This window comes from Benincasa hispida, chromosome 6 (genome assembly GCF_009727055.1).
Source record: "Benincasa hispida cultivar B227 chromosome 6, ASM972705v1, whole genome shotgun sequence".
NCBI lineage: Eukaryota > Viridiplantae > Streptophyta > Magnoliopsida > Cucurbitales > Cucurbitaceae > Benincasa > Benincasa hispida.
Window position 1 is genome coordinate 7,943,770 of NC_052354.1, and position 17,833 is coordinate 7,961,602.

The following is a 17,833-nucleotide window of genomic DNA, read 5'->3' on the forward strand; positions in this document are numbered from 1 at the left end:
AATGGCCCACTTTTTCATTGTTTTTTCACAACCAAATGCAGAGATGTTAATAGCATAGCATCTTCCCAATAGAACTGTATCAACTACCCATCTTGATCAACAAAACAATATAAAGATTCTCAACTTTATACACACAACTACAATTTGTACAGTTCATGTTTTGGTATAAACTGATGTACTACAAAACAATGAGATTATACAGTACATAACAATGTCTAGTTTGAATTTGAAAGTCACACTACACAAAGGTTTCTAAAACTACAGGGAAGGTTACCCCCACTTCCTGTTACTTTGTAGGATGAAGTTCATACTCTTTCACCTCAGCTGCAATGGTGAAATGGCCTCAGGAAGCAGAGATAAACAGAAGTAATAACATTATTTGTGATCACATAATATCAGTATGACTGACCTCCTTGTATCTCCCTTAGCATCAGCATCATTTGAAAACAGTTTTGGGATGTAAATTGCTATAAGGCATAAGGCAAATGGAGCTCTTTTTGACTCAAAAACACAAACAACGGGACTGTTGCATTTTGTTTGTTGCTTTATGTTTCATCACCACATTTTCTGTTATTATTTCTTTTTCCAATGTTTACATTAGAAAGAAGACCTGGTTTGCTTTTGAATGGGTGACCTGTCTGCTCTACTTCAGATATTTTTCATCAAACCACCCTTGTTATTTGGCCCACGAGTTAGATTTGAATAGTTTATGATTAAAAAAGGGAACTTACATTTGGCATGAGTTGATTATTATGAAGGTTGGCCTTGTTATTAATAAGGTAAAGTCATAAATGGCTTAAATAAAAGGGAATGATTTCAGGTTATAGTGACCACAAATTTAGTAGCCATGAGTTTTCTTGGTAATTATGTTTACCCATCTGTAATAATTGTAATAATTGTATGAAGATGTATGAATCAATTGTAATGAATCTCAATCACAAATGAAATTGGATTGCTTTTGATTATATTTACTTATACATTTTACCAACCTAATTTGATTAGGATTGATACTGATTACTTTGGAATGTATGACATCACTGTCTTTTTCTCGTTATTGTTATTATTTAGAGTCATTTGATAAGTTGTGACATATTCATAACTTTTTTACTGTAACATTAATATTATCTGTAACGGTAACGGTATCTTCTAGTGGGTTCACGTAATTTTCCAACGCAATCAGATTGATTCCCTTCAGCTCCACAATCAAATTACGTCTGTTATTTATAGTTTAGGTTACGTTTATCAAGTCGTAGTGAAAATTGGTCTAATTATAATGAAATTTCATTGATGGATTAATAGTAATAGTCTGAATTGCAAACGTAATTGAACTGCTTTTGATCGTGTTTACTTAGAATTACGAATTTGTCACATTTATTGTTACCATTACGGTTATTGTTACTGTTTGATCTTAAGCGATAACAATAAAGATAAAGGTAAAAATAAATGTAACATATTCATATTTTTCATACGGCTACAGGAACAATATCTGAAACGGTAACGGTAACGATAACGGTAAAGGTGGTGGATCCCATATAATTTTCAAGCACAATCAAGTTGAACATTCGTTCCTCGATTAGATTGTGCGATTTGATTACAAATTGGAGGCAGGCCGCACATTTTATTGCAGAGTATATAATACAAGTAAACAACAACAAACGTAACCAATCAGGGCCTATTTTTTACATTATCATTGATGGATTATATTTCACTTGTGTTATATACAAGTAATTGTGGGTCCCACATTTCATTACGATTACAAAACATGGGTAAACAACAATAAACGTAAGCAAATGAACTTATTTTTTAAATTGTCATTAATGGATTACGTTTTCAAAGAAATAAACATGATCTGAATGTAATGGATTAAAACGGTTGTCCTATGAAAATGGTCCAAGTACATTCATTCATGCTTGAATACTCACCATTTTTTTTAGAAAATGATGTAGCAGGTTTGTGATTAAGCCAAATTCAAGGGAATTCATTCCCAGGGTTTATGAAACACTTTCAAAATAATATTTGAAAGTTTCTTTACAATTTTATGCTTAACTAATTGAATCCAAAATACTAATTAATAGCTAAATTAATATTAACTAAATTAGAGTTGAGTTTGTCAACCTTGTAACATGTTATGTCGTAAAACTACATAAATTTGCATTTGTTAGGAAGATGCAAAGACTTTTTTTCCTTTTTCTTTTTTGAACAAGCAATTTAATAGGAAACTATTGTTGTTGTAAATTACCTTATTAATTTTTAAACCTCATTACTATAACAATCAGATCCAAAGTATTAGCGGATGTAGCATAATGTAAAAAAAATTACAAATATGACAAAATTTAAATAGTCTAGACTATATCGCTTGTACTTGTAAGAGTTTATCAGTGGTAGGAGTCTATTAGTGATAGACCATATCGCTGATAAGAATCTATCTATAGAAATCTATTGTTGATTGATTTTGCTATAATTAATTTTTTTTAAAAAAAAATATTGTTATACACTTGATTATTATCTCTAAAAATGCTACTCATTTCAAATACCTTTTTAAATAATGAATATCGACCCACTATTTTGGTGTTTCATAACATATCTCTATTAGATTTTAGAAGTTTGCTTGCAAAGATGATCACTTTCATTCAAGTGGACTAACATTTTTCCACTCCTTGACTAGAAAAAAAAATATATTTTTCAAAAAAATCAATTTATTTACACACTTTTGATAAATACCTGTTTAAAATATATTTTCAAGATGTTTTAAAGCTATTATCATACATTTCAAATTTTTCAAAATGAATTATTTTCAAATTTTAACCAGTTAAATCAAACACACAATTGATGAATTAATTCCAAGAATCACATTATTTGAAATAACAATAATAATAATAAAACAAAAGAGAATTTTGTCATCTTGTCTTTTTTTATTAATTATATTTTATTAATTGTCTGCCTCTTTCTTCATCTTCAATTTTTTATCAATATTAATTGCTCTAAGGTCCCTAATAAGTTAAATATATATTTTATTCTCTATTATTATTTAGTTTTCTCTTTTTTCAAATAGATCCTTACTCTTCTAAAATGTTTGTCCAATTACTTTTTTCAATTAATCTTTATAGTCACCAAAGGATACTTAAACCACCCCCCCCCCCCCCAAAAAAAAAAAAAACAAAAAAAAAGATTAATATAATAAATAATATATGAGAAAATGATGGTAAGGTTAAAAAAAAAACACTTTTTTTTAGTAAAGTTGAATATAATCTGTATTTAATTTTGATAAAATAGACTTACGACTCCCAATAAAGTAGAAAAATTATTTGATTCCTATGACACATAATAACTTACCTAAAGTTGCTTCTTGTATTATAAATTTTACCTAATAAAATACCCACATGTTAACAATTGATCATATAATGTCACAAAAACTATCATATTAAAGTTCATATAATTGTCACATATTTAGCCTAAAAGATAAATTATCATTTGTTTGTAAATTGTGCATGTCATATGACAAATTTTTAAAAACTATTTTTCTTTTTTAGTTTTCTAACTTTGTTTGACTTTTGGAATATTAGTGTAACATATTGCAAAATATAGAAATTTATAAGTGAAAGTAGAGTTTAGAAGCTTAATTTTCAAAACAAAAAATAAAATCATTATCAAACATGGTCTTAATTTTTTTAACTTAAGGTTTATGATAATATTTTAAACTTTAAGAAAGGTAAGGATAATAAGATTTGAACTTTAAAAGTGTCCATACGTTTTCAAACTTTCACTTTTAAGTCTAATAGATCCATATAAACTTTCCAAATGTCTAATAATTTTTTTAACTTCATTTTAATGTTTAATAAATATAAGGCTGTGAAATATAAGACAATAATATAAAGGTGAATGTTCTAATAGACATAAAATTTAATTTTAACATAATCAATAAGTTAAAAATTGTGAAATAGGCCTTGTTAAATATAAAACCGGAAGCCAAAAAATTATTATATACTTATAAAATTCAAAGATCTAGTAGACACGAAAAACATAAGCTTCAATGACTAAACTTATAAATCAATTTTAATATGATATAAGGCGACAAGAATACATTTAAAGATTTTATGCATGGTTTATGTAGTGTTTGCAATCCTTAGTATGTTTAATTTGGTCCATTGAATGATTAAGATGGATCTCCTGACATGACTTGATATGATAACCACTCACTACACCAACTCAACTTACACCAATTTCATTTCAATCAAAAGAATAAAAGTATAGAATTTTGAGTAAATAACAAACTTTTGTATACTCATCCAATCTCTCTAACATAAAGCATATTCAACAAGAAAAATGTAGCCAATAGTTTGAAAGAAATAAAAAAAGATGGTTAAAAGAAAAGTATAATATAGGAATGAGGGATGATTGTAATGATTATATGAAGAATGAAAAAGAGAAATGAGTGAAACAGAGGAGGGAAAAAAAGCAAAGCAAGAAAGGAAAAGAGAAAAATGATGAGCCGAAAGAAGAGTTTTGTCGTTGATTCTCTCTTTATTTCCCTTTCTGTTCCAAATACAAGAAACCCCATATGGGAAAGATTAGTGAATTTCAGTTTGTTTAATAGAACAAACTAAGCTTCAAAGCTTGTAGTGCAGAGCTCCAATGGCGGATTCAGTGAAAGAGGAGAAAAATCAAATAATGGTGGAAAGCAGCAGAAGATAGAAAAAAACCCACAAATTTCAATACGATTTTTAGATTAGAAAAAGCAGATAAAGAGGAGAAAGAAAGGACAGTTAGGACCCACGAATGTTTCTCTTTGGCCAATTCTCTTCATATTGCAGATCTCGCGGTCTCAGAGGAGGAAGAGAGTGTCATTGGCAAACTTAACCCAAAAATGGCTCTGATTTCTAATGGGTTCAAGCAATTTTCCGTTCTTTCCAGCAAACCATGAAAGGGTTCGATTCCCCTTCTCCTTTTGCTGAGCCCATTTCCCGATCGGGTGTTTCATAGCCCTTCGTGTCAATACTCTGATCGATGCTGTCGGGATTTGGTGGTTCATGGGTTGCATTAGCTCCAAGCACGTAGCTAAATCGGCGGCATCACCTGTTTATAAACATCATCGGTCCAAACCCACCAACACTACATCCGCCACCGTCGCTGCCGCCGCCATTGTCGAGAATGGTTCTGTTGTGACCCTGGACACTTCGGATCATGGGAAGAAAGGGGAGGATAAATTGGAGGATCGAAGTCGAGATATTAAAAAATCGAAAAAAGGGAGTTGGAAGGGTTCTTTCAGATTAGAGTTTTCTCAACGTTATGTTGAAGCTGAGCAGGTTGCCGCCGGTTGGCCTTCTTGGCTTAGTAGTGCAGCAGGCGAGGCCATTCATGGGTGGGTGCCTCTACGAGCTGATTCCTTCGAGAAGTTGGAGAAGGTATTATTACACCATGATTTTTTTATTTTTTTTTTGTAGCATTCTTCATTTTTATTGTCTTCTCATTGTTTGTCCTAATGAAAAACAATATACAATCAGATTTGATTCAAACTTGCAGCTGCATTTTGTCTCATCTAATTGAGGTTCAACATGATTTATCATGATCTCTAATGAAAATGGAGGGGATATCATAAGGTCTTACCATTGATGCAAACAGCAAAACGAATCATCTAATCCCTTCTAGAATAAATGGAACATTACCAAAGGGGCCAACTTCTTGGACATTGATTCTAATGCAGGCCCATACGGAAAAAACAGAATGATCGACCAACCACATTGTGTTAGTGTCGTTCTCTGTGCCTGTTGCTAAAATGGTCTTTATGCCACTCATATATGGCATAAGATCAAGTTATGTTCTCCTTTGTATGTTCTGAAGGTCTATAAATCTTGTAACCATGCAATGGTCTTTGTAATGCATCATCTTTTTATATGTTTTATGTGCATCTTTGTATACCCAGAAAAGATAAACGAGTTTGTTTTTGAAATAGATCGGACAAGGTACATACAGCAGTGTGTTCCGTGCTCGAGAAGTTGAGACAGGAAGGATGGTTGCATTAAAGAAGGTTCGTTTCGATAATTTTCAACCGGAGAGTATTAGGTTTATGGCAAGGGAAATAATGATTTTGCGCAGGCTTGACCACCCAAACATCATGCAATTAGAAGGAATAATTACTTCCAAAATGTCTAGCAACATTTATCTTGTATTTGAATACATGGAACATGATCTTGCAGGACTAGTGTCTAGTCCTGATGTCAAGTTCAGTGAGGCACAGGTTGGTATTTCGTCTATTGATTTACTTGCACAAGCCATAGTACCCTTGGCAATATATCATCTTTTTTCTTCCATCCAGTGCTACTCTAATTAGAGAAAAAAATAATCTCATTTCCTCTTCCATCGCATTCTTTTTCTTAGGTAAAGTGTTATATGAGACAGCTTCTATATGCAATTGAGCATTGCCACCTTCGAGGTATAATGCATAGAGACATTAAAACATCCAATATTTTGTTAAACAATGAAGGAATTCTGAAGTTAGCAGATTTTGGGTTAGCAAATATCATAAACTCGAGAAACAAGCAAGTGCTAACAAGTCGAGTGGTGACATTATGGTATCGCCCTCCCGAGCTTCTAATGGGTTCAACCGATTACGAATTAAGTGTGGATCTCTGGAGCATAGGATGTGTATTTGCAGAATTGCACCTGGGAAAACCCCTTCTTAAAGGAAGAACCGAGGTAATAGAGATGCTAGTTTCTAAAAAAAAGCTTTTCTATTTTTTTTTTCCTTTGTCGAGTGTTCGATCTAACCTCAATGGAAAAAACAAAACAGGTTGAACAATTGCACAAGATCTTCAAACTTTGCGGCTCCCCACCTGAAGAGTTCTGGAAAAAAACAAAACTTCCTCATGCAGCTATGTTTAGACCCCAACATGCATATGAACTGTCTCTTATACACATCTAGATGTGTATAAGAGACAGAGGTAACTCCTACCCTTCAAATTCAACTTCACAAATATCTAAGTATACCCTTCAAATTCAACTTCACAAATATCTAAGTATCCTCTTAGAGTTTAAAAGAAAACGATTAGAATGTTTCACATTTCTAAAATCGAGGTATATATCAATCAAATATATTGAATAATATTAAGTATATGTTAAAAATGGATCAATCTAGCTTAATTTGAGTATGTCCAAATTTACAACAATTTTTTTTAGGAATGAGAACACTCATCTTACAACCACTCTTAACCATACCACCTTGTTATCCGAACAACCATAACTCAAATGTACCCCTTGGGTTTATGATTTGTTTTTCTTTCCAGTATTTCAAGACAAAGCCATATGCTTGTGATCCATCTACCTTACCCAAGTATCCACCAAACAAAGAAATGGATGCCAAAATTCGTGAAGATGCGCGAAGGTGAAACTTTCACTTTCTCCCTCAAACTTGGCTATAAAATCCAGTACCTTCAAATATATTATGAAGAACTATAACTTGCGAATACTTGCAGGAAGAGGGCTAACGAAAGAGCAGGAGAGACAGGGGCAACACAAAGGCCTAGAAGAGTCAGAAGAAATTACAAAGAATTCAACAGCTATAAAGTGCCAATCAAAGAGGTTGCTCCTTAACCATTCCTCTCATATCACATTACTCTAAATTCTAAATCTATTACCAAATTTCATGGAGATTTTTCTTCCACAGGAAGTAGAAGAAAACATTCAACCTTCTCGACGGAAAGAAAACATTCAACCTTCTCGACGAAATGGCAGCAATCCTGCAAATTTTTCCAAAGAAAGAGGTGACATTTTCCAGAGAGAGCCTCAGAAGCAACTATATGATGCAACATCTGAGGCTTCTCAGGCCACAACTACACTAAATCAAAGAGTTGACAGTGCATTCACAGCCCCAATACCAGTCTCAGCATCTAGTGGCTTTGCTTGGGTAAAGAAGCGAAAAGAGGAAGCTACATCAGTTGGTCTTAAGAGCCAAACAAGTGCTCTAGAGCCATCTTTTGCAAATTACACCTTTGAACTAACAAAAAAACAGAATGGACAAACAAACATTCCAGTCAGTTCAGAGGTGCAGGCCTATGAAATTCGAAAGCAGCAAAGAAGAAAACATGATTTTCCTGAGTCTTTTGATGCATCCGAAGCATATTCATTCTTAGATGTGTCCAATGAACTCTATCTGAAACCACCCTTCAATGCCACAACAAATCTCGTAAGGATTCCCCATTTACTTACAAACTACAAAAATTTCTTTTCGGAACTGACTGTTGATGTTGTTCTCTCATAAATGAACAGGACAACGATGATCCAGAATCGCACATTGAATTCTCAGGTCCTCTGTTAACACAATCCCATAAAATAGATGAACTCCTGCAAAGAAATGAAAGTCACATCCGACGTGTGGCTCGAAAATCGAGATTTGAAAAAGGTAAAAAATGGGGGACAATCTGAATCCAACGACCCCACTTTAAAGAACTCTTCTTTTCATATATCTAACTAATCAATCAACAATTGAAAAACTTCTGTTGTTATTTCCAGATAAATGATTCGTGCATTATCCGATGCAATAGTCAGATGATAGACGTACATAAAAAAACATACTTAGCAGCAGCAGTTCCAAAACCTGCGTCCACAATGGAGCTCAGATTGACATTTGCAACCCGACACCAAAAACAAAAGCAAAAGGAAGCAGAAAAAGAAAAGCTTCTACAAATATACAAACATTTATTTGAGATATTCAGACAAGTTGAATGAAAAATACCGTCGGATGCAATTGATGAATTTTTGGAAACGTGATTTTGACTTTCTCGCGTCGTTCTTATCATCTGATTGATACACGAAAACATATACATATATATTTATTCTACTCACTCGCTTAATAAAAACAGATATAGAATTTACAAGAAAAATCCTAATTAATTAAAGGATGAATTCAAAATGTTGCGACAGGAAAAAAGCGAATGATGAAAGATAAGAAGGAAAAAGAAAAAAGGGGAATTTGAATTGAATGTAGGGCGAAAGCCATCGCTTTGACTGCGAAAGCTAGGGCAGCAAAGCGGCCATGGTAGCCCTCACGAGAAAGTGATAATGTAAGCCCAACGCACTGAGAGTCAGTGCGCCACAAATTTGAAAAACCTCTCCCTGTGGAATACCACGCCACCCCTAACTCAAGAGGGAAGCGCCCGGCCTCGGGCTTTTTTTGCTCTGCTTCTCTTCGTCTTCTTCATTTATTTGCAACCTCCACAAACCCTAATCCACACATTTCCATTTCTGTCCTTCTCCTTTTCTCTAATACCCATAAGACCCTTTTTTTTATTTTTTTTTATTTTTTTTATTTTTTTTTTTACTTTCATTCTTCTTATTTTCAATAAAAGAAACAGGCTTAATTGGATAAATATTGTAACTATTATAAATACGCTAAATTAGGTGTAATGTAAATGTCCATTTTCATGAATGTTGTCCATATGTCTCGAGATTACACTATCAAATTACCTATAAACAGTGTCATTCGATGGATTTTGAAAGACACGTATTGGTCATCAATCTAAAAAGATCGGAGAATGGAGAAATTAATTCTTTGTTATTTTATTTACTTTATTATATATTGTTATTATATTATATTTTCTCTATATTCATGTTTTCATTGTGCGTCGTTTTGCTCATAATATATATATATATAATAAGTTATTTTGCAATATGTTACAAGAAAAAAAAAATGTTTTGTTGTCTTTATTGTAATGATCTATTCAATCGAAAATATCAAATTATATATTTACTCTCAAAAGAATAAATATATGTCAATTATTAGTAAATGATTCTTGGGTTGGATTTTGTAGTTTTTCTTTTACCGTTAAACAAATCTCCTCAAGAACTTATAAATTTTAACAATAATTCAACTCTAATATTGTTTTTAGTTTGATAAAAAAAAATCCATATTTTGTTTTATTTGGGTAAAAAAAAATATTTTTTAATCCCTTCAAGGAGTATTTGCGGTGTTAAGTTGGTTATTATAATTAGTGATTGTTATAATATATAAGTTATAATAAATTGTATTAGGGATTCAGAGTTTAGGTAAGAAATAGTAAATATTATATAAAAAAGAAAAGAGAAGATGAGTAGGAAATACTATACACTATAATAAAGATGATTTAAAATAGTAATATTGTAGTTAATTATATGTTATAACATTTGGAAATACTAACTATTATATAGCAAAAAACATGGAATTGGCTATAATAGCTTCCAACAAGTTGGGTCCAAATGCCTCTTAAATATAGTTTCCATTTTATCCTTAAATTTTAAAACGTTACTCTTTTACTTTTGCCCTTGAGTAACCAATACTTGCATTTGATTTTTGGTCTTCACTTTCAATTTATTGATTAAAAAAAAAGGTTAATATACCATTTTATTCATTGTAATTTAACTTTTACTCTATTTTAGCCCTACTTTCAATAAATCATAAATTCAATCCTTTAATTTTTTTTTTTTTCTTATCAATTCTGGTTAAATCTTGATAATAATTTTCATGCAAGAAGAGACATATAAGAATATATTGTCAGAAATTATAAATGGATTGCTAACAGAGGCTAAATAAAAATAACAATAATAATAAGAAACTAACTATTGGGACCAAGGTTAAAATTGAATAAAACGTAAAGTTTATAGATCAAAATGGTAGTTTAACACAAAAAGTTTCGTACATGTACGTTTATTCCCTATATTTATTTAGTTCAATGAATTAAAGTATGAGAATTTAAACATATGACCTCACAACAAAGGAGAACCTACCAAATTTATTTATTCCATCATAATGCTTTTAAATGTTATATTTTAGATGATGAGCTTAACAACTATTTTTCTTTTAAATTTTCTTACTGAATGCAACAAAAAGAATAAGAAAGTGCACAAAATCATATGAACTTGAGTTCAAAGCCACATTGAATTTGACAATTTTTTTCTTATGTTAAATCCAATGCAAAGCAACTCAAGATTTTAATGAGAGAATGAAAATTTATTGACAGGAACCAAGAACGTTATTCAGCTTAGGTTCTAAACTACATGGATTAACTTCAAGTTAACCTGATATCCATGTGATAAGGTTGATAAATATTTCAATTATCTGACTTTCACATAAATAGTGGTACACAAGTCATTGCCTACATTCTTTCTTTTTTTTACACATACAATTCAAACAATAGGGAGAGGATTTGAATTTATGATCAGCAAGAAAGATTGCTAACACCTCAACCGGTTGAGCTCTGTGCTCAGATTGACATGGCGTGCAAATTCTTAGGCTCTCGTTATTACGACGACGAAATAAACATATACAGAGATGAAAGGAATGGTTGTAAGTTTGTAACAGCACATTGAGGCATTGCCAGTGATGGCTTGCTTCTTTATTGGTAGAAGCTATGGGCTGGAAAGGAGAAGAAGAATGAGTCATTGGACAAAACTGAAGGATCTTTTGGATTATATAAGAGGACCAAAGGGCCAGTGTTTCAGTGCATTAAGATGGATGTCGTCTGCCCGCCTTCATTGAGCTGCCTGAGTTACAACATGTCGTACCAAATCAAGGAATGTACCATATGGTCGGTGACTCGGTATCAGTCTTCTTCGAGGGTCACTAATGTAGGTATCTGTCCATGATCCATAAAATCAATCTTATTCAGCCTCACACAACAGAGAACTTGCTCTGGCAGTTCTTCAGGTTTTTGTGCCTGTTAACAAAAGAGAAGCAATTAAGAATGCCAAAAAGAGACTTGGTTTGGCTGAGTAACACTTCTTCCCTCCTCTATCAATGCATATGTTCACTACTGCTAGTCCGCAATCATTTTCGGTTTGAAAAATGTGTCGATTTCCAAATGAGATTCCAAAGATCACATTGATTCACCAAAGGAAATAATCAAGGCTTCTAAACTTGCCCAAGTAGTGATGTGTTTCTCAGAGTGCCTCGTTTTGACATGGATCACAAATTTATATGTTAGGATAAGGATAAGTTCTTTCACGTTAAGAACTGGATTCTTTCCCTCTCCTAATTGATATGAAAAAAATATATGTATATCCTATATAACTAGAACAGAGAGTGCACTGGTACCAACTATATACCTGGATGGTTAAACCGAGATCAAGTATTCCATTTTTCAAACGTTCTCGAAATGATTCAAGTCCCTTTCTTGATATGTAGCTGAAACGATGAATGTCTAGATCGATCTCAAAGTAATTTTGACCCTGCAATTGTGAAATGGTGGTTGAAAAAGTCAGAAATGCTTCTATCTAACCTATAAGAAATATGGCAGTTGAGCATTACATTTTTCTCATTCCTTTTTTTCTCTCCTAATCCAACATTTAAGTGCAATATGAGTAATGCACCACCCAAGTAAACGNAAAAAAAAAAAAAAAAGAAAAATGCTCTTGGAAACTCAATCCCTTTAAAAGAGTACCAAGGTTTTATGCTTCCAGATATTCAAGGAAAAGACAAAAATTCAAAGCAAATCTTGCCAATTTTCCTCTGGCCTACCACTAACGTTCATCGCTTATCAACCAAGTTGCCAATAATAGGTAAGCAGTGATATTATTCAGAAGTTAAACATACTCTGGCAACTTGAAGTAAGACCGAGTTTCGTTCTCTACAAATGGAACAATCAAAACTTGAAAACTAAAGGTTCCTACATATTTTGTTCATGTTCTAACTCTAAAATGGAATCAGAATATTCAAAGTCATTTGTTCTAATGTTTCTAATCCTATACCTTATAAAAATTGTGCTGAGGCCGTGAGAGGACAGGTTTTTCGTTATACGCACTGACGAGCTTCCTTTCAGTGGAGCTCAAATGGAGATCCTCTGGATTAACCACCCCTGCCATAATCTTTAGCCTTTCCCTGAATGGAACAGTAGAATCTTTTGTAAATCCTTTGGTTTTTTCCATCTCATCATCAACCAATTTCTGTAGAATAAGCAAAGAATATCTGTGCTGTAAGATATATTGGAAAGCCATGTTGAATGAGGAACCCACTTAGCAACTTAAGAACATAAAAGAGGAAAAAATAATATAGTGAAAATGAGGGCAGAAAATCATAGGTTTAATCAAATTAAAAAGCTCATTGCTTTAGGTGATTATGAAGATTTAAGTGTACTAAAAGCCAACGAACTCAGCATATTAAATTGAATTTGATGAGTGCCAGTTTACTTGGTGAGAAAAAAAATGTAAAAAAAGGAGCTTACCTTGATACTTTCCTGATAATGAAGGGATATATCCTTATCAAACTTCTCAGAGACTTTGAAATACAAAACAAGACTCATTCCCTCTCCATCACTATCACCCAGGAACATTGCAGCAGGATAAATAGGCAACTGCAACAAATTAGAAGACTTTTAAATGGTATAACATTTTAATCTAAAGAAAAATATAGAAAAATGGAACTTCAGTCATAAAAGCAGAAGGTAGTAAAAATGAGTTGGGGAACATAATTCAGCACAAATGCATTTTAGGTAGTATCATTTGCCATAAAACTGACCTGACTTAAAGAAAAATTACCTGAATGTTTACAATGAGTAATGGAGGCACTTTTGCATCAGATTTTACCAAAGGAAGCTCCAGGTATTGAGCAATGTGATTGATTTTCTTGGGACACATAAATAAATCAACGCCAATTGGAACATAAGGACTGGCATTTGGAGCAGGATATTTCTTCTTGTCTCTACATGTAAAGATCAGAAGAAAATAAAAAAAAATCACGAAAATCCGGCCACAGCCGAAGATAATATTGAGCAAGACAAAATTGCATACTTGAAGTAGCTTTCACCACGGAGTTTGAAAGTTGATGGTGGAATCTCGGACCAGCTTCCTGGGGGTGTTTTCTCTCCTGAAAAACATGGTATATGCCCAGCTCTAGGACGGTATAGATACTTCTTTGATTGGCCTGTTGCATACCATAAGATAGACAGGTTGTTATTGCTCTCTTTAACCATAAACTTCATGTGGAAGAAAGCACAAGGCCAGGAAAGGACATTTTGTACTATTTCCCAGAATCCAGGTCCCCAGTTTAAAACAAGAACTTTTAGCTGATCAAACAATATTTGATATATAATTTCTTAAATTTACTACCGCGTACTCTTTCTAATTCTATGAGATCTTAGTTATATGGAACTGCCCACGAAGACAAGTATTGAGGTCAAAAGGTTCACTCTTCCCTCTTCAGCTATGTGAGGTTTAAATTATTTCAACACTTACATTTTTCTATGGTTTCTTCTCCATCACATGACCGTCTCTTAAAAGAAAGCCTGAAAACTGCTGACTGCTTTTTGTGTCCCTGAGGAGTCTGAGAATTCAGAATCTTTTCATTGAAACTTATAGAAGGAACCATACGTGGTAAGGCAGACTTAATAATAGTCTCTTGATTCTTCTCTACAGAACTACGCCAATCCTCTTTTAGACCTTTGAAGCTGCCATAAGAATGATCTATCATCGACCTCTTCTTGCTGGAAATTTCATTACCGTGGCTACCCATCAGACCAAAAGCATATTCATCCTTGTTTTTAATACTTTCTGGTTTTCCTCCATCTATTTTCAGATAGCTTTCATGGTATTCTTCATATTTGCACTTGTTTTCTAGAAAGCATGACGATCTTTCATACTGAACCACTTGGCCACTTGAGATGTTCCCAATAGCATTTCCCACGGATGGAAAACCATCTGCAAAGAACAGATGATCAAACAATCAATACTCAAAAGTTCTAACCAGCCTAGTTATAACACAAGACTTTGAGTGGTTGTAAAATAGTTTCAGTAACCAAAGGATTCTCCAAAGGATTCTGACTGACACACTAGTATGTATGTTTAAGAGAAAAAGTCCACCATTCATATTACCTCCATGCAAACTGCTGAATTCATCATCTGAATCAGAGTCCAGAACACTGACAGAGTCGAACCAAGCCTCATCTTGGGCAATTGCTGAAACACAAAATTTGAAAGTAAAGTTCAATATGTGTGTAACTTCAATTTCCAGAACAGAACACACAACATTAAAAAAAGGGAACTAAATAGATAAAATAAATATTCACAAGATAGCATCTCAGGCATATGTCTTCAAGAATAATCGCTGGCTGACTAATCAAAGTTAATTAATGGTGCATTTGAATTCACTATTCATAAGTCCTTGATTTTCAAAATATTTGGCTATCATCGAGAAAAAAAAACTAAAGGGGAGCAACAGAAGCAACCAACTTTTTAGAAGGAAAAGAACCACCTAAACATGTTTTTACTAAGCTTTTGTTCTCAACAATAACAAGAGGTTTCAAAAACAACTCTCAACAGTCTTAATCCTAATTTCAGTTTTCACACTCAAAAGGTTAGACAAGATCATGTATAGTTCTATCTTCTATGCATGCTGTAATAAGGGGAAAAGAAAAACTACCATAAAACCAAATATCAATCACTCGCCAGATGCATTTTATAAGATCCTATCCGAGACCTCAATGAAATAATACAATGTTCTGACTAGGAGGGAAGCATAAGTCACACGGCAAACAGATTATAGAAAATGGTTAAATTGGAGGGGGCATACTGTTTGCATCATACTGACTATGGAGCCATTGCAACTGAGTGAGGTGGAATGTTGAATTTGAAACTTCTGATCTTCTACAAGTAGTGGTTGCACCACTCTCAAGATCCATATGAACAAACTCACTGACAGCATAATCAGTGACTCTATTTCCTGCATTGCTCTTTCTTTTTATGATAGCTCTTGGGATAGACCTGGAAATCTTTCTACCATATTTTCCAAACTGATGATGCAGCTTCTTCCGAGTTCTAATATTTTTTGATGGTGTTGATGCACAGCCTCCCATGATAGCCTTCCAAAAAGCGAAAGGAGCAATGGTTCCAAATATGAAAAATGATCTCCACAAACTCGATTCACCTCATAAAATACCTGAAAATGGTATATCAAAAATCAATTTTGCTTACATACTTCGTATTGATAACGTAAATCTCTACCATATATAAATGTAATGAGTGTCCAAGTGCAAGCGCCCAGTAGAAACAGAGACAGATTTTTTTGGATAAGAAGAAACAGAGACAGAGATTAAAACAAAATTTTGATAAAGAGAATGCTGAAGGACCAGTGGTCAAGTAACTCAAGTCTCTGACTGCAATGTTCATAAAACACACACACCTCATGTGGCTCTATAATTTTACTGTATATGGTGGAATCTATTCATTCATATACATGTGAGTTGCTCACAATTCACAAATTACTTCTCCTAAAGAAAAACAAGAGGGGGTAAGAAATATTTAAATCATTAAATGTGCATAATCTGGTTGAGAAGAAGAAATTTCCTAAGTGAACATGAACATGAAAAAGAGAAAAAACACGCAATACAAAATCTAACAGATTGGTAGAAAAAGAAAAAGAGAAGAAAAAGCCAGAATCGCAAAACTAAAAAGTTGAAAAATCGGAGAAGTTTGAAGTTTCAACCTTGCTTCTGGAGAAATTGGAAGATAGAGAGAGAGAGAGAGAGAGAGAGAGAGAGAGAAGAGTCCTCTTTCCTTGCCTATGCTTTCTCGAAACAGAAAACCCAAATACAAAAGAACAAATAAGTAGAAAAAGGAAGTTTAAGAGAGAAGGGTCAGAGGGTCCATTTAAAAGAATTGGAGGTCATAATGTTTCATGAGTAAGAACTACAGAAAAGAACAAAAGGATGAAAACAGCGTTGATGGCAATGTAAAATAAAAAAAGAAAAAAGAAAAAAAAAACAGTGATTCAGAAAAACAGAGCCATTTCACAGAAGAAAACAAAACACAATTGCGTTTTACTGCTCCAGACGATGATGATAGCGATTAACAACAACAACAATAATAAATACCACAATCATATCAAAACCCACAAAAGAAGAAAAAAATCTCGTGATTCAGCAGACTTAACCAAACAGAACGATCAAAACTTCAACAAGAAGATTTCACCAACAAAGGGTATTTCAACAAAGCATAAAGAAAATGCAGGAACAAACCAGAACTAATAAAGGGTGTTACAGTTACATACTAACAGAGATGAAACTCCAAAAACGATTCCGCGATGCCGGCTAGATCTCGGTGAAGTTAGCTCTCTTTCTCTGCGACCCAGAAACAAGAAGAAAGACACGGAGAGAGGGAGGGCGTGGAATCGTGAAAAGGGTTGGTGGGTGGGTCCAAAAAGAAACCGGATCGAGGTACAATAAAATACCCAGATGGCGATTCTTCCTCGAAATGATAAAACAGAATCGTCAATGGGAAAAAAGCAAAGAAATGGTGAGAAATGAGGGTTAAATACAATGGAAGAAGAAGAAGAAGAAGAAGAAAATGAGAAATGTTAAAGAAAATGGAACGTGAGATGCAGAATAAGAGGGGGGATTGAGAAGGTTCTATTTGTTGGTCTTACTATCTTCTTCCCATTTCTTTTCTCCTCCAATTTAGGTTTGTTTTTTGTCTCTGAATTCGTTGGCACAGAAACAGAGAAACAGAGAGAGAAGGGTTTGTTGTTGTCTTCTTCCAGCTTCAGGAGTTGTCTTTCATGGATTTCCGTATACTAAAATTTTCAATCCTTGGCTCCATTTCTTTCTTTTCAATTATTTCTATTTATATTCCCGAATTAAACCCATAATATTAAATTTCCCTTAAACTTTTGATATTTTCAAATTTTCGTCGAAGACAATGGATGGATTCTAATTAGTTTTTACATATTTATTTAATATAATTATCTAATATTATGTTATTATTATTATTATATTGTAACTTGAATAAATAGACATCTTTAATATCGGTCAATTAATAGTGTAAATCTCAAGATATAAACACTTTTTTTTATTAGTCGAAGAGGTTAGAAATTCTCGAT

At 33.2% G+C, this 17,833-nt stretch overlaps 1 protein-coding gene, 1 long non-coding RNA gene and 1 pseudogene across 4 annotated transcripts; 1 reads left to right on the plus strand and 2 right to left on the minus strand.

The window, feature by feature from the left end:
• Positions 1 to 4,385: 4,385 nt before the first annotated feature.
• On the plus strand, positions 4,386 to 8,951 carry LOC120080111 (annotated as a pseudogene).
• Positions 8,175 to 8,868, minus strand: LOC120080112. Its single transcript, XR_005482426.1, has 3 exons — positions 8,729 to 8,868; positions 8,555 to 8,590; positions 8,175 to 8,337 (listed from the first exon to the last, which is right to left on the minus strand). It is a non-coding gene; the product is annotated as an uncharacterized LOC120080112 (long non-coding RNA).
• Positions 8,952 to 11,009: 2,058 nt separating the features above from the next.
• Positions 11,010 to 17,542, minus strand: LOC120080245. 3 transcript variants are annotated; one of them, XM_039034855.1, is made up of 10 exons: positions 17,006 to 17,542; positions 15,530 to 15,895; positions 14,833 to 14,916; positions 14,197 to 14,658; positions 13,753 to 13,885; positions 13,501 to 13,663; positions 13,188 to 13,316; positions 12,715 to 12,909; positions 12,073 to 12,195; positions 11,010 to 11,684 (listed from the first exon to the last, which is right to left on the minus strand). In XM_039034855.1, exons 2-10 carry the CDS (start codon positions 15,810 to 15,812, stop codon positions 11,571 to 11,573), a joined length of 1,686 nt encoding a protein of 561 aa, XP_038890783.1. In that variant the 5' UTR covers positions 15,813 to 15,895; positions 17,006 to 17,542; the 3' UTR covers positions 11,010 to 11,570. The 3 variants fall into 3 exon arrangements, with proteins under 3 accessions (XP_038890783.1, XP_038890782.1, XP_038890784.1); XM_039034854.1 differs by lacking the exon at positions 17,006 to 17,542 and adding an exon at positions 16,442 to 16,585; XM_039034856.1 differs by lacking the exon at positions 17,006 to 17,542 and adding an exon at positions 16,139 to 16,415.
• Between the last annotated feature and the right edge of the window lie 291 nt (positions 17,543 to 17,833).

Bases quoted from the DNA above. Each gene is read 5' to 3' on its own strand.
- LOC120080245 (XM_039034855.1), bottom strand. From the start codon at position 15,812: ATGGGAGGCTGTGCATCAACACCATCAAAAAATATTAGAACTCGGAAG. The intron at 14,917-15,529 runs GTATGCCCCCTC...TTTGTGTTTCAG, and splicing joins TAGTCAGTATGATGCAAACA to CAATTGCCCAAGATGAGGCT. The intron at 12,196-12,714 runs GTATAGGATTAG...TCACAATTGCAG, and splicing joins CTCAGCACAATTTTTATAAG to GGTCAAAATTACTTTGAGAT.